Source organism: Thunnus albacares, chromosome 17 (assembly GCF_914725855.1).
Source record: "Thunnus albacares chromosome 17, fThuAlb1.1, whole genome shotgun sequence".
Classification (NCBI taxonomy): domain Eukaryota; kingdom Metazoa; phylum Chordata; class Actinopteri; order Scombriformes; family Scombridae; genus Thunnus; species Thunnus albacares.
Genome location: NC_058122.1, coordinates 11,889,008 through 11,913,924, shown reverse-complemented (window position 1 = coordinate 11,913,924; position 24,917 = coordinate 11,889,008). Strand labels below are relative to the sequence as shown.

General features: G+C 35.8%; 4 gene segments (V, D, J or C); all 4 read right to left on the bottom strand.

The window, feature by feature from the left end:
- Positions 1-1,201: 1,201 nt before the first annotated feature.
- LOC122966894 lies at positions 1,202-24,349 on the bottom strand. The segment is given in 4 exon segments: positions 1,202-1,506; positions 1,590-1,635; positions 3,085-3,290; positions 24,114-24,349. Coding segments are annotated over 4 exon segments (606 nt in total).
- Positions 9,027-16,267, bottom strand: LOC122966529. The segment is given in 3 exon segments: positions 9,027-9,290; positions 16,039-16,115; positions 16,206-16,267. Coding segments are annotated over 3 exon segments (348 nt in total).
- On the bottom strand, positions 11,948-12,526 carry LOC122966517. The segment is given in 2 exon segments: positions 11,948-12,355; positions 12,441-12,526. Coding segments are annotated over 2 exon segments (351 nt in total).
- Positions 20,813-21,423, bottom strand: LOC122966534. The segment is given in 2 exon segments: positions 20,813-21,179; positions 21,263-21,423. Coding segments are annotated over 2 exon segments (348 nt in total).
- Positions 24,350-24,917: the final 568 nt, after the last annotated feature.

Below are 24,917 nucleotides of genomic sequence, written 5' to 3'. Positions count from 1 at the left end.
GTGCAAAACAAAATGTAATAATTTCAACACAAGCTAAATTAATTTTGAATTAGGCAATCTATATTTGAAACTTCTATTTAATCAGAATTGTCTTCAAAAGTTGAATTTTGTGTTCGAAGTTTGAGTTGCAACCATCTCGTGTTGTTGGATATCAGAGTATCACTCAACAAATACATATTTTAAACACACTCGCAACTGAATTATCATGACACAAAATCTTAACTTTGCTAAAACATGAGATGAATCTCACCTCAGATAATAATTTTCATACACATGAACAAAAACCAATGGCTGCCTACAAGAAAGGACATCTAAAATCTGATGAACCATTTTTAAAAATGGTGAACATTAATCTACAACATGCAGAGGACTAAGACATCAAACAACCTGTTTTAATTTATAATCATTAATAATAGTGCAGAGGAGCAAGAAAGAAGTAACACTGTTGTTAGTTGTTTATAACTTTATCTTATTTTAATACCACAGCTTATTTAACTTATTTACAGTTTGCTAATATTTTGATCTACTGAGGTCACCTGTAATGTTTGTATCTATACTGGAGACAGATCGTACCGAAGACTATGAAAGTGTTTTGTAAAGCTCTTGTATTCTCACGAATAAAAGGAGAAAATGTTACATTTCTTGTCCTGTTCAGTCCTTCCTCTCATTGTTAATCCAGACTGATTAAAGTAATTTATGTGGAGCCACAAACTAAAACTAAAAGTCACATAAAGAAAGATTATTTATGTTTCATTTCTTGTTAGATGAAGAGCTTTTAAAGTGTAGTTGTCAGCTGAAATAATGCTGCAACAAATTCACCATTTGAAATATAAATATTGTGAGTCAGGAAGAGAGAACACTTTTTGATAAATGCCTCCACTGTATTATTTAATATTATTATAATTATGTATCATGTTATATATGTTTTGCTTTTTTCATGGTTAAATGTGTTCAAAGACTCTTTCCCTTTATTGTGAACTGGTGTTTCATCTATCTTTACATAGATGAAAACAACTGCTGCCAAATTCAATTAAGACAAACATTTAAAAAATAAAAACCTAAACACTGTTTCTCTCTTTACTGTAACAGTGAACTGGTGTTATTAGTATATTAGTGGTCTGAGGGCTCCTCCTCTGGTGGCTTCATGTTATAAGTGTTCAGGCACTGAGGGGTTTTTGTTCAGGTCTGCTGATGGTTTGTGTTATTGTGGGTGTCTGGCACAGTAATACACAGCAGTGTCTTCAGGCTGCACATTCTGTCCGTTTAGAGTCACTGTGTTGCTGGAAGAGTCTAAGTCGATACTGAACTTGTTCTTAAGTGAATCTTTGTAGTATGAACCTCCAGTATATCTCATTCCAATCCACTCCAGTTCTTTCCCTGCAGGCTGTCTGATCCAAGCTGTGTAATAGCTGCTAACAGAATAAGAGACCTGACAGGTGATGGTCAGACGTTGACCTGGCTGCACAGTCACTGAGGCTGGCTGTGTCAACTGTTGACACTTCACACCTGTTAAAAGAAGAAAACATTTTGTGACAAATTATCAAAACAAAAGAAGAACTGCTGACTATGACAAATCCAGAGAGACTCACAGGATCCAGCTGCCAACAGCAGCAGCAGAGCTACAGAGAACATGGTTTATGGTGAAGCTGATGTGCTGTGATCTCCACTGACAGTCTGATGTGAAGTTTTTATATCTGAGAAACAAGGAGGATCACTGAGTTTGCATAGAATCAAACACATGAAGCATTAATGTTGGTCTAACTGGAGACTAATAGAAGAGTCTGATGACTGTTATTACTGTATATCTGCAAATTGAAAACACACCTGGAAATCACATCTGCTTTACATATAATATTTTTATTTCATTTCTCACTTACATGTAACACTTTGAAAATGCCAATTTGCCAACTTCAATGAAACTGTTAACTATTTAAAATAAGGCATCTCTGCTTTTATTGTAAATTTTTATGTATTGTTGTGACCACATAATATGAATTATTATATATCTGCAAAGTGACCTCTGCTTTACATATGATATTCTAATTTCATTACATACATTTAATTATTTGTGGACTTTACTTATTTCATTCAAACAGAAATACAGCAACAGCAGCAGGATCATGTTAATATCATGAAAAGTTGAGTTTGCATAAAAGACGTTGAATGGTTTCAGTGTTTTCAAATGTTTGAAGAAACAGACACACAGAGAAACTTGGACTTTATAGATTACTGCTGTCTTCTCTCAGCAATGGTTTCAATGAAAATTATATTTACATTATATTTTTCCATCCATCATGTTTAACTGTGTGTCCACTGTTCTCTGTCATCCTCTCTGCAGTCAGATAAGTAGAGGTGGAAGACATCAAGGTTTTGCATTGTCTCCTCCTCACAGGGAGAAGTAAACTGGAGTGGATTTGGCTCTCAGTTATTATTCGGTGAAATTAGAGAGTGAATGCTCACTGAACACGAGTCACTCATCTACAGAGCTCCTTGCTACTTGTTTTTGACTCTCTATCAGTGTGTTGTTGTATTATTTGTCAGAAGACTGCCACAGGAACACATTGATTTTCCAAAATGCCAATAAACTAACTAACCCTATTTGTAATTTAAATAAATAAATAAATAGCACAGGAAGTGATCATATGCTTCATACACCAAAGCCATTAATTTAAATTCTCCCTTTCTAATAGAAAATATTGAAAGTAGCGAAAACTAAAGAACCAAGAGTGACTGATCACCTTAGATATACTTGATGCAATTTAAACTCAAAGTTCAAATGGTCTAGTTTCTACTTTAAATTATTCAATTTAAATTAATACAATAATATTCCAAACGAAACAAACAGGTAAATGTTCATTGTGGGATGTTTACTACTATCCTGCTTTAAATAGGTTTAACACATCTCTTATCAATGAGAGTGAAAAAATTCAGAGATGATAATAATAATGTTATCAGTGGTGGTAATTAGAGGAAGTAGTTTTTGTATGACTCTCCTTTCACTGTCTCTTACTGTGTAATGTCGGGTGCAGTAATACACTGCTGTGTCCTCAGTCTTCAGACTGTTCATCTGTAGATAGAGCTTACTGCTGGAGTCATGCTGGAGTAATAGATAGCAGCACTGCCTGTGTGTATAAAAGCAATCCACTCCAGTCCTTTTCCAGGAGCCTGTCTGATCCAGTTCATAGGGTAGCTGCTGAATGTGAATCCAGAGGTTGTACAGGTCAATCTGTGGGATTCTCCAGGTTTTTGAACCACTGGTTCAGATTCTGTCAGAGTCTGACCATCAACACCTGTCAGGAGAAAAAAGAAAACATATCATGCATAAGAATCAATCACAAGAAAATCCCAAAACAAAAACTGAAAAATCAACCATATGCAGAACATTAAAACACAGCAAACTCTGAATTGTTGGATCTCAAAAATCAACCATCTGAAATAGTTTCTGCTCATATTATCATAACGCAAAGTCTCAACTTTAACAAAAAATAACTTTTAGGGGATATGATATACTGTTTCCCATCTGAAAGAAAGTCTACATTGTGATTTTTATACTTTACATGCACATAACCTGAAATCAGTGACTGGTTGGAAATCTAAAAATTGATAATGTGTTTTACTAAATGGTAATATCTTAATAATACAGTAACATAAGATTAAATAATTACATTTAATAAAAAAAACATCTAAAAGATAAAATGAGATGATATTAAAAACAAATACAACAAATGACAATCAGGAGAAGATGTGAAACTCGCTGGTTGAGATCAGGCAGCTGAGGGATGAGTAGAGCAAAGGTTCAGTCACTCTTATGACAAGGTGAGATTTTGGAACCACTAGTAGGAACCAACATGAAGATCTCAAGCGGTGATCAGGTTTGTACTGGAGGAAAAACAAACAGTAAAAAGCTCCTCACAGGATCCAGCTGGCAGCAGCAGAATCAGAACTACAGAGAACTCGGTTGATGTTGAGCTGAACTGATGTGAGCTCTTCAGGTAATTTGATGGTATTCAAATAAAATAGACTGAAGGTGAAGGCTTCAAGTTCTTTGTTTTTGGTTTTTTTTACACAACTTGCAGATTGAGGTGATGTAAGTGGATTGTATTGTAAAAAAGCACATTTTTACATAATGTCACCATGAAGTTGGCTGAAGAGTAATAATTAAGAGAACCTACAAAAGAAGTGGTGATCCTGATATAAAACAAATGTATTTCTTTATAACGATAAAGTCATGGATAAGGACAATGATGCAAATTTGTCACTTGAATTCCTTTTCTTCTCACTCTTGTAGGTGTTGACATTATCAGTCAGACGGGAGATAATTTGAGGAAATGCATGTGGTAATGTTACCTCTCGCATGTCTGTTTAATAAATATAAAAGTTCAGAGTCAAATAATTAAAGCATATAATTAGTGATTTTTTTCACCATGGGAACACAAACTGTGATATATTAGTAATGAAGACATTATTATCTATAAATCATTAAGTATCTAAAGCCCCATGAAATTAATTGTTGATAATATAAATGAAGAACGTGTTTTGCTTTCCTCATTTTCAGTACTATACATGTTTAAAGACTGTTTCTCTCTCTTTCTATCTATCTCTAGATGAAAAAAATCAAAAACTGGGACATTTAGAACATATTTCTATATTTTAATAATAATTTTAACATTTATGATGAAGATGATGTGTGATTATTCCACTTTAACATGAATTCTTACCCAATTTAGATTCATTCATATATTCTGATCAGCATCCATTTATATATCATTCATAAATGTCAATTTACAGTATGTTTGTAATTTCAGACGTACTGTACAAAATGATTTATGGGACCATTATTAACCATTACTTTTATAAAAAGGTACATATAACTCTAAAAAACAGGAAGTCACAAACACCAACATCAGCTGTTGCTTTCACAGTGTGCATTCATGTGTGCTTGTGTTTACATGTTTAGAGGTGTTGTCATTATTCTCCTTAGTTAGTTTTATTCCAAACCATATCTTCTACTGCCACCTGTAGGTCTTTCTAAAAACATTGTCTGTGGAGTTTTTGTAAAGCCTCTCTGCTTACTTTAACCAATGTGTATTTGGCACAGTAATACACAGCAGAGTCCTCTGGCTTTAAGTCGGACAGTCTCAGATACACCATGTTGTTGCTGTTATCTCTGGTAATTTCTATTCGTCCTTGCACACTGCTGGAATATGCAGTTTTACTTGCATCACTATAAATGAGCCCCATCCATCCCAGTGCTTTTCCTGCAGGTTGTCTGATCAAGTTCATACTGCAGCTGCTAAATGGGAAGCCGGATCCCCTGCAGGAGAGACTGAGAGTCTCTCCAGGCTTTTTCACTACTGAACTGGAAGGAATGGACTCCATACTCTGACCTGTACAACCTGATGAGATGAAAGGAGAGATGAACCACAGAAGAAAGTGAGACAAACAGTCATCTGGGAAGTTTTCTGGTATCACTGACTGACCATCAGTTGATGCTGTCTGATAAAAGATAAAACAACAAGAAGCAGGAGAAAACACAGGACAGAGAGAGAGCAACCAGCAGAAGAGTGAGTGTGTTCATCATCCTGAGGCTGGAGATGTGACCTCTGATGCTCCACAAGAACAACAAGACCAGTCAGCAGGACAGAAGTACACTGCACACACTGAAGATTTGCATCAGAGTATCATGGGGAGGGAGTGGCTCGTTTACTGGCAGTATGTTAGAGTTTAAGTTAAGTTTTTGTTGTTGTTTTTTTTTTAATATAGCTTGTGCTTCCTCCTACAATATTACATCCAGAGACTTGAGCACTCATTTATTTATACTTTTTGAAGTTTTGTTATTGACCCAAAAATAGTCAGAAAGACTGTCTGTATGGTACATGTTAAGTTGTAATCATGTATCAATGATATGAGGGAAATTAGGGTATTTGTTCAGGCCTGCTGGTGGTTTGTATCACTGTAGAGTTTACATGTGCACAGAAATAAACAGTTGTGTCATCAGGCTGCAGATTCAGTTAATGTCACTTTTCTAGAAGAAAGGTTTGTGTGGTGAAGAACTTGTTCTTCAGAACATTATTTGGATCAATTCTGCTTCCTCCCCACCAATTCAAAATCCAATCCGTTGGTTTTCCTTCACACTGTCTGATCCAACCTCTTGCATAGCTGCTATCAGTCAGAGAATAACCAGAGACCTGACAGGTGATGGTCAAAGACTGTCCAGGCTGCACAACCATTGAGTCTGGCTGGATGAGATCAATACTGTACACACCTGTGGAAAGAGAAATCAACATTATCTCCATCATTCATCTGACTATTCAGTGTTTCTAATGTGTTTATTAGTGTGAATCCACTGAAAGCTCCTCACAGGATCCAGCTGCCAGCAGCAGCATCAGAGCTGCAGAGAACATGGTTGATGTTGAAGCTGAACTGATGTGAGCTCTTCTGTCCTCTCACTGACACACACACACACACTTCATTTCCTTATGAGTAACATTTATTTGCATATTGTTGAATAAACAATTATATATTTCTTGTTACTTCTATTTCTCACTTTGAAGTGAAACATTCGGTCTTTCCTGTCAAGTTTCCAGACTGAATATGTTCTTAAATATGATATATGGTTAATTTAGTGAACTTATAACAGTGCTATGATTTTGTTTACAATGGCATTTTAAATAATTTACCATCTGTGTTAATGAAGATAAACTGATTTTAGTCTGATGTTAAGTGTTTCAAGGATAAGATATTACAATAGTTGGATTTGTGTAATAATGTATGAAAACATATTATCATCCACAAAAAACATTGATAAATCGTTTTCAAAATCTGTCTTTGGTGACTCTACTGTAAATCTATGTAAGTTTAAAATAGTCTGACATAGTGGAAATTATATTTATGTCTACTTTTAATTTTAAAAATACTGTATTAATTGACTTTACCTGTACAGTTAAATTCATCATTGGCCAACAAAATGTGAAGGGACAACAAAATCATGTAACAGTACGAGTTTTCTGCAGCTGTGTGCAGGTTTGGAGTTTTATATGAAATACTTTTAATGGTTTCAGTATTGCAGAGTTATCGTTAAAAATGATGCTCTCCCAGTAAATGTACTTTAAAAACCAAATTATAATATCACTGTTTCCAAAAAGGATGTTTGGGTTTGAAGGAATTACATAATTTTCTTGAACCACCTGAGCTGAGAAAATACATGATTCATGTGAGTTAAAGGGGGTCTGATGAGTACTGTAGGATTTTGTACAGCTGCTCAACCAACTCAGTCACTGTAAGTGTCGAGCACAATAATAAACAGCAGAATCTTCAGTCTGAAGACTGTTCATCTGCAGATACAGCTGCTCTCTGCTGTTGTCTCTGGAGATGGTGAACCGGCCTTGAACTGACTGAGAGTAGTAGATGTAGCTACCACCACCATCACTGATAGCTGCAATCCACTCCAGTCCTTTTCCAGGAGCCTGTCTGATCCAGGCCATCCATTTGCTACTGAATGACAATCCAGATGTTGTACAGGTCAGTTTGTGGGATTCTCCAGGCTTTTTAACTGCTGGTTCAGATTCTGTCAGAGTCTGACCTTCAACACCTGTCAAGACAGAAAAAGAAAATAATCAGTTGATTTAAGCTGGTAACTTTTTAACAACAACTTCAACTCAAGATCTGTGAAGATCTTCACCTGCCCAGCAGATAGTTAAAAGCAGCAGTCCTGTCCTATAGTCCATCATGTTAAACTGTGTGTCCACTGTTCTCTGTCATCCTCTCTGCAGTCAGATAAGTAGAGGTGGAAGACATCAAGGTTTTGCATTGACTCCTCCTCACAGCAAGCAGAGAACTGAATTGAACTTTTTAAAATGTGCAATACTCTTTTACCTTGCATAAAACAAAAGTCGCAGTGGAAAGTAAACAATTTGTAATTTTATTTGCAGTTTGATCAGTGAAGTTGGAAGTCAACCAAGTTTTGAATTGACTCGTCCTCACATGGAGGATAGAATTTGGCCTTTTGTTTGTTGTGCAAAACAATAATGTAATAATTTCAACACAAGCTAAATTAATTTTGAATTAGGCAATCTATATTTGAAACTTCTATTTAATCAGAATTGTCTTCAAAAGTTGAATTTTGTGTTCGAAATTTGAGTTGCAACCATCTTGTGTTGTTGGATATCAGAGTATCACTCAACAAATACATATTTTAAACACACTCACAACTGAATTATCATGACACAAAATCTTAACTTTGCTAAAACATGAGATGAATCTCACCTCAGATAATTAAAATGATTTCCATACACATGAACAAAAACCAATGGCTGCCTACGAGAAAGGACATCTAAAATCTGATGAACCATTTTTAAAAATGGTGAACATTAATCTACAATATGCAGAGGACTAAGACATCAAACAACCTGTTTAATTTATAATCATTAATAATAGTGCAGAGGAGCAAGAAAGAAGTAACACTGTTGTTAATTGTTTATAACTTTATATTATTTTAATACCACAGCCTATTTAACTTACTTACAGTTTGCTAATATTTTGATCTACTGAGGTCACCTGTAATGTTTGCATCTATACTGGAGACAGATCGTACGAAAGACTGTGAAAGTGTTTTGTAAAGCTCTTGTATTCTCACGAGTAAAAGGAGAAAACGTTACATTTCTTGTCCTGTTCAGTCCTTCCTCTCATTGTTAGTCCAGACTGACAAAAGTATTTTATGTGGAGCCACAATCTAAAACTAAAAGTCACATAAAGAAAGATTATTTATGTTTCATTTCTTCTTAGATGAAGAGCTTTTAAAGTGTAGTTGTCTGAACTGAAATAATGCTGCAACAAATTCATCACTTGAAATATAAATGTTGTGAGTCAGGAAGAGAGAACACTTTTTGATAAATGCCTCCACTGTATTATTTAATCGTATTATAATTGTTGTTTCTCTCTTTACTGTAACAGTGGACTGGTGTTGAAATCATTAGTGGTCTGAGGGCTCCTCCTCTGGTGGCTTCCTGTTACAAGTGTTCAGGCACTGAGGGGTTTTTGTTCAGGTCTGCTGATGGTTTGTGTTATTGTGGGTCTCTGGCACAGTAATACACAGCAGTGTCTTCAGGCTGCACATTCTGTCCGATTAGAGTCACTGTGTTGCTGGAAGAGTCTAAGTCGATACTGAACTTGTTCTTTAGTGAATCCTTGTAGTATGAAGCTCCAGTATATCTACTTCCAATCCACTCAAGTTCTTTCCCTGCAGGCTGTCTGATCCAAGCTGTGTAATAGCTGCCAACAGAATAAGAGACCTGGCAGGTGATGGTCAGACGTTGACCTGGCTGCACAGTCACTGAGGCTGGCTGTGTCAACTGTTCACAATTCACACCTGCTAAAAGAAGAAAATATTTTGTGACAAATTATCAAGGAAAAGAAAAACTGCTATGACAAATCCAAAGAGACTCACAGGATCCAGCTGCCAACAGCAGCAGCAGAGCTACAGAGAACATGGTTTATGGTGAAACTGATGTGCTGTGATCTCCACTGACAGTCTGATGTGAAGTTTTTATATCTGAGAAACAAGGAGGATCACTGAGTTTGCATAGAATCAAACACATGAAGCATTAATGTTGGTCTGATTGGAGCCTGATAGAAGAGTCTAATGAGCCTTGATGAAACATTTTAAACTGCAAGTTTTTTTTCCCCTCTAATCTATAATGAGTCCTTTTCAGTGTTATTTGATGTTACACATGTGCTTGTTAACACTGTGGTTCCAGACAAATATTCATTTCAAACGCAACAACATACTTGAAATTTATTGTTCATTAGTTCATTATTAATGGTTATTTAATGACACACTAATTCTTGACACAGTATCTCTGCATTTAATGAAACAACTGTTCACTTTATCAAATAATATTTTTTCTGCTTTTAGTGTAAACTATTTATACCCAAATACATTGTTATGACACCAAATTGAGCAAACTGTGCAAAATAACATGGTGGTGGTGGATTAGGATTGTTGATACTAAATTAATAGTAACTTAAAAAATAAAAACAATAAAATAAATAAAGAAAGAAAGTGTATGTGGATCTGATCCTGCCTGTAGAGGGATGTAGCTACACTTTCTTCATATTCTGATTTAGAAAACTTTACTGCCTGTTTTATTGCATCAATCAGTCAATATTTGTTGAATTGAAGTTTATTATGTGAATGTGGTGAGTTTTTGTACAGCGTTGCTTCCTCTTGTGTCACTGTGAGTTTCGAGCACAATAATAAACAGCAGAATCTTCCGTTTTCAGATTGTTCATCTGCAGATACACCTGCTGTCTGCTGTCGTCTCTGGAGATGGTGAATCGGCCTTGAACTGACTGAGAGTAGTAGATGTAAGCACTGTCATATCTGCTATAAGCAACCCACTCCAGTCCTTTTCCAGGAGTCTGTCTGACCCAGTTCATGCTGTAGCTACTGAATGTGAATCCAGATGTTGTACAGGTCAGTTTGTGGGATTCTCCAGGCTTTTTAACTGCTGGTTCAGATTCTGTCAGAGTCTGACCATCAACACCTGTCAAGACAGAAAAAGGAAAATAATCAGTTTCTTTAAGCTGGTAACTTTTTAACAACAACTTCAACTCAAGATCAGTGGAAATCTTCACCTGTCCAGCAGATAGTTAAAAGCAGCAGTCCTGTCCTATAATCCATCATGTTAAACTGTGTGTCCACTGTTCTCTGTCATCCTCTCAGCAGTCAGATAAGTAGAGGTGGAAGACATTAAAGTTTTGCATTGACTCCTCCTCACAGGGAGGACAGAACCGGATTGAACTTTTGAAAATTTGCAATACCAATTTTAATATAAAGTTCATAGTTATTATAGTTAACTTTTAATAGAAAAAGTACCTCTTGAACAAATTTTGCTTTGTTTTGTTTTTCTCACAAAGTGCTCATAACATTCAGGATGTCAGGGGGAAAGAAAACCCCAGTAAGAATATAAGTGAAGAAAACTGATGAGAATACATGAAAAATATGTAACTCCTCAGTACATGGATGTTATTAATACCCATCTTCTTAATCAATAAAAATAAAATATCCAACATGAATATAAACTCTGTTTCTTGTGTCAAACAAATGTCAGTGAAAACTACAGTAACCAGTTTGTCTCTCTCTGCAGTCGGATCAGTAAAGGTGGAAGACAACCAAGTTTTGAACTGACTCGTCCTCACAGACAAAACAATGATGTAAGAATTGCAACACCAGCTAAATGAATTTTGATTTAGTTCATCTAAATTTGAAAATTGTACTTAATCAGAATTCTCTTCAAAAGTTGAATTTTGTTTTGCAAGTTTGAGTTACAACCAACTTGTGTTGTTGGATATCAGAGTTTCCCCCAACAAACACATATTTTTAACACACTTGCAACTGAATTATCATGACACAAAATAACTTCACTAAAACATGAGATGACATTATGTTTTGTATTTATTAATCTTAATCTCACCCACCGGAAGATAATTTGGGGAAATGTATGTGGTAATGTTACCTCTTGTATGTCTTTTTCATAAAAATAAAAGTTTAGACAAAATTAACATATTATTATTGATTTTTTTGTCATAGGAATACACACTGTGATATAATACTAATTAAAACATTAAAGTATCTACAGCACCATGAAATCAATTCTTGTTAAAAATAAATTAACAACATATTTTATACTTTCATACTAGGTTTTTGCATTACATACATTAAGGTTTCTTTCTGTTTATTCTTTCCTTTTTGTAACAGTGAACTGGTGTTGAAATCATTAGTGGTCTGAGGGCTCCCTAATTTTTCCCATTATGTCATATATCAGTGCTTATATTGTTCTAATATCTATATTATTGCATCATCCATTCAATTGCTTTTATTACACATTTTCCACATTTTCAGTACTACAGTATGGTAAACAGTATTCATAGACTGCTTAACTTAGACTTGAAATCATTAGTGGTCTGAGGGCTCCTCCTCTGGTGGCTTCATGTTACAAGTGTTCAGGCACTGAGGGGTTTTTGTTCAGGTCTGCTGATGGTTTGTGTTATTGTGCGTCTCTGGCACAGTAATACACAGCAGTGTCTTCAGGCTGCACATTCTGTCCGTTTAGAGTCACTGTTTTGCTGGAAGAGTCTAAGTCGATACTGAACTTGTTCTTTAGTGAATCCTTGTAGGCTGTGGGGTATCCAACAAGTGCACTTCCAATCCACTCCAGTCCTTTCCCTGCAGGCTGTCTGATCCAAGCTGTCCAATAGCTGCTAAGAGAATAAGAGACCTGACAGGTGATGGTCAGACGTTGACCTGGCTGCACAGTCACTGAGGCTGGCTGTGTCAACTGTTCACACTTCACACCTGTTAAAAGAAGAAAATGTTTTGTGACAAAATATCAAAATAAAGAAGAACTGCTGACTATGACAAATCCAGAATCCAGACTCACAGGATCCAGCTGCCAGCAGCAGCAGCAGAGCTACAGAGAACATGGTTGATATTGAAGGTGATCTGATGGGAGCTTCTCTTCTTCTGCTGCAACTGACAGCATGATATCAAGTGTTTATAGCAGACTGTGAGGAAGTTCACTTTGCATAAAGAAGAACGCTCACAGGATATAAAAGAAGGATGAACTGTCCTTTTGAAAGCAATCAAAAACTGAAATTATATTATGAGCAAGTATTTTATTACATACTGTACATTAAAAATATTTTATATATATATTTTTTATATTTTAAACATAATAGATGTCTGAAACTTGAAGTTTTTTATGTATTGATATGGTTAATTGAACAGAATTGTAGGTTTAATTGTACAGGGAAGTAATATTCATGCACACATATCAACAAATACATACAGATATTTCAAATTTACATTGTCTAAAAACTGAAATGTGATTGCTAATACAGCAAAAGTAACAGATACAAGAGTTACACAAGTAGATGTATAACTATAGTAGTTTTATTGAAACTATGTTTCACTGAGTGTGTTGATGATGTTGAGCTGAAGTTTATTCTGTGAAAATCAAAGGGAAAAAATATTGACTTGGTTTAACGTGATGAGTTTTGTACAGTGATGCTCCCTCCTGTGTCACTGTGAGTTTCAAGCACAATAATAAACAGCAGAATCATCAGTCTTCAGACTGTTCATCTGCAGATACACCTGCTTTCTGTTGTTGTCTCTAGAGATGGTGAACCAGCCTTTAACTGACTCAGAGTAGTAGATGTAGCTACTGGTCTCACTGATAGTAGCAACCCACTCCAGTCCTTTTCCAGCAGCCTGTTTGATCCAAACATCCCAGTAATAGCTACTGAACCCTGAACATGTGCAGATCAGTCTGTGAGATTCTCCAGACCTTTTAACCACTGATTCAGACTCAGTCAGTGTTTGACCCTCAGCACCTACAAATTACACAGACATTTAGCTACTGTAATGCAAAAACACTCTCTTAAAACCAGGATGTTTGTCAGATAGTATTGCATTGTTCTTACCTGTCCAGTTAATTGACAGGATAAGAAAAGCAACCAAATAATCAGGTCTGATCATTGTAAAGGCACATTGTCTCTGTCCAGTCTGCAGTGTGTATGTCAGTGATTTAGTCTCTGTCATTCATTCTGCAACACATATGTAGAGATGGAAGAGATCAGAGATTTGCATTGACTCCTCCTCCTCAAAGAGAAACACATATCTCTGGAAAAAATCTCTATAGAACATATTTCTATGTTTTAATAATGTTTTTAACTTTTTTTATGATGGAGATGGATTTAGAATTTTAAACTATAACATTTATTTCAAACCAGTTTAGATTTTTTAATCTATTCATTACAGCATTATCTCACACCTACTGAGCAAAATCATTGATGCAGATATTATTAACAATTACTTTTATTTGAAGAAAAGCATATATTATCTGTAACCTTAAAAAACAGGAAGTCACAAACACCAACATCAGCTGTTGCTCTCACAGTGTGCATTCATGTGTGTGTGTGTTTACATGTTTAGAGGTGTTGTCATTATTCTCCTTAGTTAGTTTTATTCCAAACCATATCTTCTACTGCCACCTATAGGTCTTTGTAAAAACATCATCTGTGGAGTTTTTGTAAAGCCTCTCTGCTTACTTTAACCAATGTGTATTTGGCACAGTAATACACAGCAGAGTCCTCTGGCTTTAAGTTGGACAGTCTCAGATACACCATGTTATTGCTGTTATCTCTGGTGATTTCTATTCGTCCTTGCACACTGCTGGAATAATCAGTTCCACTTGCATCGCTATAAATGCGCCCCATCCATCCCAGTTCTTTTCCTGCAGGTTGTCTGATCCAGTGCATACTGCAGCAACTAAATGTGAAGCCAGATCCCCTGCAGGAGAGACTGAGAGTCTCACCAGGCTTTTTCACTACTGAACTGGAAGGAATGGACTCCATACTCTGACCTGTACAACCTGATGAGATGAAAGGAGAGATGAACCACAGAAGAAAATGAGACAAACAGTCGTCTGGGAAGTTTTCTGGTATCACTGACTGACCATCAGTTGATGTTGTCTGATAAAAGATAAAACAACAAGAAGCAGGAGAACTCACAGGACAGAGAGAGAGCAACCAGCAGAAGAGTGAGTGTGTTCATCATCCTGAGGCTGGAGATGTGACCTCTGATGCTCCACAAGAACAACAAGACCAGTCAGCAGGACAGAAGTACACTGCACACATTGAAGATTTGCATCAGGGTATCATGGGGAGGGAGTGGCTCATTTACTGGAAGTCTGTTATAGTTGAAGTTATGACTTGTCCTTCCATGTGGAATACAATATCACATCCAGAGACTTGAGCGCTTATTTATTTATACTTTTTGAAGTTTTGTTATAGACCCCAAAATAGTCAGAAAGACTGTCTGTATGGTACATGTTAAGTTGTAATCATGTATCAATGACATGGGGGAAATTAGGGTATTTGTTCAGGCCTGCTGGTGGTTTGTATCACTGTAGAGTTTACATGTGCACAGAAATAAACAGTTGTGTCATCAGGCTGCAGATTCAGTTAATGTCACTTTTCTAGAAGAAAGGTTTGTGTGGTGAAGAACTTGTTCTTCAGAACATTATTTGGATCAATTCTGCTTCCTCCCCACCAATTCAAAATCCAATCCATTGGTTTTCCTTCACGCTGTCTGATCCAACCTGTTGCATAGCTGCTATCAGTCAGAGAATAACCAGAGACCTGACAGGTGATGGTCAAAGACTGTCCAGGCTGCACAACCATTGAGTCTGGCTGGATGAGATCAATACTGTACACACCTTATTAAAATAATTCAAAAGAAGAATTTGAATTGCTGACAAACACACTTTAGATTGATAATGCAAGCAAAATTTTCTGTAGTTTGACTAATTACTGTAACATTAACATCAAGTTGGTGGTTTATGATTCGGATTGAATGTTGTTTATTTTCAAATAATGGCGTTTTGGGAGAGAAGCTGCATTTCTTTAGACTGATTTCTTGTCAGATGATGAGCTTTTGAAGACAAGTTGGCAACTGAATTTATTTAATTAATTGAACAATTTAATGTTTAATAATGTATAATAGTGTCATTCACTGAGTTTCATGTATCAGTGATTATAATGTCAAAGTCTTTACATAGATGGAAACAGTTGCTGCCAAATTAAATTAAGACAAACATTTAGAAAAATCTAAAGGCTGTTTCTCTCTTTACTGTAACAGTGAACTGGTGTTGAAATCATTAGTGGTCTGAGGGCTCCTCCTCTGGTGGCTTCATCTTACAAGTGTTCAGGCACTGAGGGGTTTTTGTTCAGGTCTGCTGATGGTTTGTGTTATTGTGGGTCTCTGGCACAGTAATACACAGCAGTGTCTTCAGGCTGCACATTCTGTCCGTTTAGAGTCACTGTTTTGGTGGAAGAGTCTAAGTCGATACTGAACTTGTTCTTTAGTGAATCCTTGTAGTCAGAGCCTCCAGTATATCTACTTCCAATCCACTACAGTTCTTTCCCTGCAGGTTGTCTGATCCAAGCTGTCCAATGGTCGCTAACAGAATAAGAGACCTGACAGGTGATGGTCAGACGTTGACCTGGCTGCACAGTCACTGAGGCTGGCTGTGTCAACTGTTCACACTTCACACCTGTTAAAAGAAGAAAATTTTGTGTGACAAATTATCAAGTTACACTGCAAAAGAAGAACTGCTGACTATGACAAATCCAGAGAGACTCACAGGATCCAGCTGCCAACAGCAGCAGCAGAGCTACACAGAACATGGTTTATGTTGAAACTGATGTGATCTCCAGTGACAGTCTGATGTGAAGTTTTTATAGCTGAGAAACAAGGAGGATCACTGAGTTTGCATAGAATCAGACACATGAAGCATTAATGTTGGTCTAACTGGAGACTAATAGAAAAATCTGGTGATTGTTATTTCTGCAAAGTGAAAACACACCTGGAAATCATCTCTGCTTTACATATGATATTCTAATTTAATTACATTTTTTAATTATTTGTTGACTTAACTTACATATTTCTTTCAAACAGAAATACAGCAACAACAGCAGGATCATGTAAATATCATGAAAAGTTGAGTTTGCATAAAAGACGTTGAATGGTTTCAGTGTTTTCAAATGTTTGAAGACACAGACACACAGAGAAACTTGGACTTTATAGATTACTGCTGTCTTCTCTCAGCAATGGTTTCAATGAAGCTACAGTACGTGATGGAAGAGTCAGATTTTTAAATTATATATATATTATATATTTTTTCTAATGAAATGTAACTTTTAAAGCTCAGTCATACATCAGTGGTACTCAGATGACTGTGTGTTGCGTAATTGTGAATTAGTTGACCTGAGGACATTAATAATGTGAGACTGAGAGTCACAAATGACTTTTGTACATTTCAACGCCATGTACATCTCAAACAGTTGTATCAGGCTTTAGCTCAGTACAGGGTTCAAGAAAAGCAGATCTGAGTGTTTCCTTATTGCAAAAGCAAAGAGAGAAACTTGACACTGACCTCTAGTGATTCTGTAATGGAAACTACACCTTTTATCCCCTCATTATGATTCCACATAATGTATAGACATTATATTGTCTGAATTTACAGAAATATTTTTTTAAACATCTCTATTATTATTTGTAGTAGTTTTGATTTTCTTTATTTCACACCCAGACAAATGTATCATGAAGTTTGATGTTTCTCATGTTTAGTAAAGAATATTGTTGAGGAACACACAACTTTAAGTAATGCAGAGACAAATGTTGCTGTAATTTATTATTAAACATACTGTATTACTAAATGCTACCAGCCCAGAAGATGAGTACTGTAGGATTTTGTACAGCTGCTCAACCAACTCCAGCCAGCAGAATCTTCAGTCTTCAGACTGTTCATCTGCAGATACAGCTGCTCTCTGCTGTTGTCTCTGGAGATGGTGAACCGGCCTTGAACTGACTGAGAGTAGTATTTGCTGCCACCACCATAATTGCTGATAACTGCAATCCACTCCAGTCCTTTTCCAGGAGCCTGTCTGATCCAGGCCATGTAGTAGTCACTGAATGTGAATCCAGATGTTGTACAGGTCAGTTTGTGGGATTCTCCAGGCTTTTTAACCGCTGGTTCAGATTCTGTCAGAGTCTGACCATCAACACCTGTCAAGATGAAAAAGGAAAATAATCAGTTGATTTAAGCTGGTAACTTTTTAACAACAACTTCAACTCAAGATCTGTAAAAATCGTCACCTGCCCAGCAGATAGTTAAAAGCAGCAGTCCTGTCCTATAGTCTATCATGTTAAACCGTGTGTCCACTGTTCTCTGTCATCCTCTCTGCAGTCAGATAAGTAGAGGTGGAAGACATCAAGGTTTTGCATTAACTCCTCCTCACAGAGAGGAGAGAACTGCATTGAGGTTTTTAAAATATCCAATACTCTTTTACCTTGCAAAACAAAAGTCGTAGTGGAAACTAAACAATTTGTCATTTTCTTTGCAGTTTGATCAGTGAAGTTGGAAGTCAACCAAGTTTTGAATTGACTCGTCCTCACAGGGAGGATAGAATTTGGCCTTTTGTTTGTTGTGCAAAACAATAATGTAATAATTTCAACACAAGCTAAATTAATTTTGAATTAGGCAATCTACATTTGAAACTTCTACTGAATCAGAATTGTCTTCAAAAGTTGAATTTTGTGTTCAAAGTTTGAGTTGCAACCATCTCGTGTTGTTGGATATCAGAGTATCACTCAACAAATACATATTTTTAACACACTCACAACTGAATTATCATGACACAAAATCTTAACTTTGCTAAAACATGAGATGAATCTCACCTCAGATAATTAAAATGATTTTCATGAACAAAAACCAATGGCTGCCTACGAGAAAGGACATCTAAAATCTGATGAACCATTTTTAAAAATGGTGAACATTAATCTACAATATGCAGAGGACTAAGACATCAAACAACCTGTTTTAATTTATAATCATTAATAATAGTGCAGAGGAGCAAGAAAGAAGTAACACTGTTGTTAGTTGTTTATAACTTTATTTTATTTTAATACCACAGCCTATTTAACGTATTTACAGTTTGCTAATATTTTGATCTACTGAGGTCACCTGTAATGTTTGCATCTATACTGGAGACAGATCGTACCAAAGACTGTGAAAGTGTTCTGTAAAGCTCTTGTATTCTCACGAGTAAAAGGAAAAAATGTTGTTGAAATATAAATACTGCAAGTCAGGAAGAGAGAACACTGTTTGGTAAATGCCTCTACTGTATTATTTAATATTATTGTAATTATATATCATAATAAGTCATGTTATTTCGTTTTACTTTTTTCACGGTTAAATGTGTTCAAAGACTGTTTCCTGTTATTGTAACAATGAACTCAGGGCCGGCTCTAGCCATTTTGGTGCCCTAGGCGAGATAAGGATTTGGTTCAAGGGTCAGTCTGTTAATATCAATGAGAAAAGCAGATCTGAGTGTTTCTTTATTGTAAAAGAGAAACTTGACACTGACCTCTAGTGATTTTATAAAGGAAACTGCAACTTTTTTTCACTCCTTGATTTTACGATTCCACATAATTTGTCGACATTATGTTGTCTTAATTTACAGAAATGCTAATCATTCTTAAACATCTCTATTATTATTTGTAGTAGTTTGTATTTTCTTTATTTCACACCCAGACAAATGTATCATGAAAGTTGATGTTTCTCATGTTTAGTAAAGAATATTTTTGAGGAAAAAACAACTTTACATAATGCAGAGACAAATGTTGCTGTAATTTATTACTAAACATACTCGATTACTAAATGCTACTAGCCCAGAAGATGCGTATTGTAGGATTTTGTACAGCTTCTCAACCAATTCAGTTACTGTGAGTCTCGAGCACAATAATAAACAGCAGAATCTTCAGTCTTCAGACTGTTCATCTGCAGATACAGCTGCTCTCTGCTGTTGTCTCTGGAGATGGTGAATCGGCCTTGAACTGACTGAGAGTAGTAGATGTAAGCACTGTCATATCTGATAGTTGCAATCCACTCCAGTCCTTTTCCAGGAGCCTGTCTGATCCAGGCCATCCGGTAGCTACTGAATGACAATCCAGATGTTGTACAGGTCAGTTTGTGGGATTCTCCAGGCTTTTTAACTGCTGGTTCAGATTCTGTCAGAGTCTGACCATCAACACCTGTTAAGACAAAAAGAAAATTGTTACTTATGTTTTTAATTTTTTAACAACTTCAATTTAAGATCTGTAAATATTTTCACCTGCCCAGCAGATAGTTAAAAGCAGCAGTCCTGTCCTATAGTCCATCATGTTAAACTGTGTGTTCACTGTTCTCTGTCATCCTCTCTGCAGTCTGATAAGTAGAGGTGGAAGACATCAAGGTTTTGCATTGACTCCTCCTCACAGGGAGGACAGATTTGGGTTGAATTTTTGAAATTGCTATATTAATTTTGATATTAAGTTCATACTTATTATCATTAAGTTTTAATAGAAAAAGTACCTTCTGAACAAATTTTGCTATTTTTGTTTTTCTCACAAAGTGCTCATAACATTCAGGATGTCAGGGTGAACGAAAACCCCAGTAAGAATATAAGTGAAGAAAACTGATGAGAATATGTGAAAAATATGTAAAAAGAAACAGGTAAATATGTGAAAAAGGTCAACACTAATCTACAATACACATAGGACTAAGACATAAAACCTGTTTTAATTTATCAATCATTTAGACCAAGCAAATAATAATGTTATTGTCAATTATTAATAACATTATTTTATTTTAATACCACAGCATATTTCACTTACTTACAGTTTGCTAATATCTTGATCTACTGAGGTCACCTGTAATGTTTGTATCTATACTGGAGACAGATCGTACCAAAGACTGTGAAAGTGTTCTGTAAAGCTCTTGTATTCTCACGAGTAAAAGGAGAAAATGTTACATTTCTTGTCCTGTTCAATCCTTCCTCTCATTGTTAGTCCAGACTGAAAAGTAATTTATGTGGAGCCACAAACTAAAACTAAAAGTCACATAAAGAAAGATTATTTATGTTTCATTTCATGTTACATGAAGAGCTTTTAAAGTGTAGTTGTCAGTTGAAATAATGCTGCAACAAAGTCACCACGTGAAATATAAATATTGTGAGTCAGGAAGAGAGAACACTTTTTGATAAATGCCTCCACTGTATTATTTAATATTATTATAATTATATATCATAATAATTCATGTCATATTTATTTTACTTTTTATTGTTAAATATGATCAAATTCTGTTTCCTGCTATTGTAACAGTGAACTAGTGTTGAAATCATTAGTGGTCTGAGGGCTCCTCCTCTGGTGGCTTCATGTTACAAGTGTTCAGGCACTGAGAGGTTTTTGCTCATGTCTGCTGATGGTTTGTGTTATTGTGGGTCTCTGGCACAGTAATACACAGCAGTGTCTTCAGGCTGCACATTCTGTCCATTTAGAGTCACTGTGTTGCTGGAAGAGTCTAAGTCGATACTGAACTTGTTCTTTAGTGAATCTTTGTAGAATGTGTATCCAGTATATCTACTTCCAATCCACTCTAGTTCTTTCCCTGCAGGCTGTCTGATCCAAGCTGTGTAATAGCTGCCAACAGAATAAGACACCTGACAGGTGATGGTCAGACGTTGACCTGGCTGCACAGTCACTGAGGCTGGCTGTGTCAACTGTTCACAATTCACACCTGTTAAAAGAAGAAAATGTTTTGTGACAAATTATCAAAACAAAAGCAGAACTGCTGACTATTACAAATCCAGTGAGACTCACAGGATCCAGCTGCCAACAGCAGCAGCAGAGCTACAGAGAACATGGTTTATGGTGAAACTGATGTGCTGTGATCTCCACTGACAGTCTGATGTGAAGTTTTTATATCTGAGAAACAAGGAGGATCACTGAGTTTGCATAGAATCAAACACATGAAGCATTAATGTTGGTCTGATTGGAGCCTGATAGAAGAGTCTAATGAGCCTTGATGAAACATTTTAAACTGCAAGTTTTTTTCACTGTAATCTATAATGATGCCTTTTCAGTGTTATTTGATGTTACACATGTGCTTGTAGACACTGTGGTTCCAGACAAATATTCATTTCAAACACAACAACATACTTGACATTTATTGTTCAATAGTTCATTATTAATGGTTATTTAATGACATACACATTCTTCACACAATATCTCTGCATTTAATGAAACAACTGTTCACTTTATCAAATAATATTTTTTCTGCTTTTAGTGTAAACTATTTATACCCAAATACATTGTTATGACACCAAATTGCGCAAACTCTGCAAAATAACATGGTGGTGGTGGATTAGGATTGTTGATACTAAATTAATATTAACTTAAAAAATAAAAACAATAAAATAAATAAAGAAAGAAAGTTTATGTGGATCTGATCCTGTTTGTAGAGGGATGTAGCTACATTTTCTTCATATTCTGATTTAGAAAACTTTACTGCCTGTTTTATTGCATCAATCAGTCAATATTTGTTGAATTGAAGTTTATTATGTGAATGTGGTGAGTTTTTATACAGCGTTGCTTCCTCTTGTGTCACTGTGAGTCTCGAGCACAATAATAAACAGGAGAATCTTCAGTCTTCAGACTGTTCATCTGCAGATACAGCTGCTCTCTGCTGTTGTCTCTGGAGATGTTGAATCGGCCTTGAACTGACTGAGAGTAGTAACTGCTGCCACCGTCATTTCTGACAGTGGAAATCCACTCCAGTCCTTTTCCAGTAGCCTGTCTGATCCAGTTCATCCAGTAGCTGCTGAGTGTGAACCCAGAAGCTGTACAGGTCAGTTTGTGGGATTCTCCAGTCTTTTTTACTGCTGGTTCAGATTCTGTCAAAATCTGACCATCAACACCTGTCCAAAGAAAAAGGAAATTAAATTGAAATAAACTGCTGACACACATAAAAGCTCTTTTAGATTAAGATCTATAAAAATCTTCACCTGCCCAGCAGATAGTTAAAAGCAGCAGTTCTGCCCTATAGTCCATCATGTTAAACTGTGTGTCCACTGTTCTCTGTCATCCTCTCTGCAGTCAGAAAGTAGAGGTGGAAGAAATCAAGGTTTTGCATTGACTCCTCCTCACAGGGAGAAGTAAACTGCACTGGATTTGTCTCTCAGTTATTTTTTGGTGAAATTAGAGAATGGATGCTCACTGAAGAGGAGTCACTCCTCTACAGAGCTCTTTGCTATTTGTTTTTGACTCTCTGTGTTGTTGTATTTGTAAAAAGATTGCTACAGGAACACAATGATTTTCCAAAGTGACAATAATTCTAATTCTAATAAACTAATTAACCCTATTTGTAATAAAAATGCTGGAAACGTTCTTCTTTTTTCAGCTGGACAACTAACAAACTCACTGTACTGAAAATAATAAAGCAGCAAAAGATTATGAACAGATATATATATATATATATATATATATAATGTATTCTATTGATCTGTCACAATATTTGTGATCATGTTGACTGTTAATCACAGGTTAGATAAGTAGATACTTCAATTATAAAAAAGGCAAAAAGGTTTTGATTTGTCAAATATCTTAACGCAACACAGATTTTTTTAACTGTAAAATGTCCCAATTTTAGGATTGTTTGTAAATGTAATTATGTATAGCAAATATTCTTTTTGTTAGCTCATTGTTCTACAATCTCAAAATTGTGTGAAATTGTACAAATGACTTAATTACACATTTTTGTATCACACGCATGATCTTTATGCATGTATTTATTAAAACATACAATTACAGTTTCACTATACACAAAGCATTTAACTATCATCATTGTCAACTTTCAACAGTCTTTTTACATCTCCTCTAAACATTGCTTCCAAGAAACAAAATATAAAACATCTTTTTCCTATGAAGAAAGAAATATGTCTCTACTTTAATTTTCTATATTCATGTAAGTTTCTACTGAATTTAAAGAGCAACTTGTAGGTTGAATCACTGGATTCACAGTTTATGTATCACGAAAATTATCCTGTAAAATGTTAATGTATGATTTCATTAGTTCAATAAAACACAAATTAGACAATATAACTCCTAAATATTCAGATAATAACAACAGAATTTCTGTGTCTGACAATAAAAACAAATGTTCATCACAGTCAATTTTATAAGAAAGATGATACTGAAGGAATGAATATTATCAGTGGTGGTAAATAGAGGAAGTAGTTTTTGTATGACTCTCTTATTACTGTCTCTCACTGTGTGTCTTCGGGCACAATAATACACTGCTGTGTCCTCAGTCTTCAGACTGTTCATCTGTAGATAGAGCTTACTGCTGGAGTCATCTCTGGAGATGGTGAATCTACCCTGGACTGACTGGGAGTAATAGATAGGAGTACTGCTTGTGCCTATATAAGCAATCCACTCCAGTGTTTTTCCAGGAGCCTGTCTGACCCAGGCCATGTAGTGGCTGCTGAATGTGAATCCAGATGTTGTACAGGTCAATCTGTGGGATTCTCCAGGTTTTTTAACCACTGGTTCAGATTCTGTCAGAGTCTGACCATCAACTCCTGTCAAGACAAAAAAAGAAAACAGTCCCTTTCTACATATGTTGGCAACAATATGAAGACAGATTCAACCCAAGATCTGTAAATATTTTCACCTGTCCAGAAGATAGTTAGAAGCAGCAGTCCTGTCCTAAAGTCCATCATGTTAAAGTGTGTGTCCACTGTTCTCTGTCATCCTACCATCCACCTGCAGTCACATAAATAGAGGGAGATATTTTGCATTGACTCCTCCTCAAATGGAGGAACTGGATCGGACTCGGACCTCAGTTCATGTTTGGTGGAGAGTGTATGTTCACTGTGCAGGAATGTATCCTCCAAACTCTTATACCTCTAATCCCCTTAGTTAATTTTGAACACTGCAGTACTGTAAATGCTTGTCAACTCACTCATAAGGATTGTGATTCAATTTTGTTAAAAGAACGAAAAGATTCAAAGTTTTCAGTGCCTCTAAGGTATGTGATTGTTTAATTATACTGGAACAGAATAAAAGTTAAAAAATAAACACTTTACCCTTTAATAAACATATTTCTCTGTGTCATCTTTGTAAAAGACACCACATCAGGTAACAAAAACACCACAGTGAAGAAAATGTGAATGAGTATAGAGGAACATGTAATATATGCAGATCAATTTTTACATGAATCAATGTGAAAATAGTCTGATGTCAGATAAAAACCAATCCAATCACTTGTGGTCTTTCTTGACATTACTTCTAGTGCACATGATTTATCATGATCAGTATGAGGATCAAACCCAGTCAGTTCTAGACCGCCCTCTAGAGGTTTGAAAGAAGTCAATGTGACCTGTGACACCTCATTTTCTACATGCGTGTTATCAAAAATCTTCTTTTTTTATTGGTTAATTATTCTGCTCATTTTGTGTGCTTCTTGTTGTTGTTC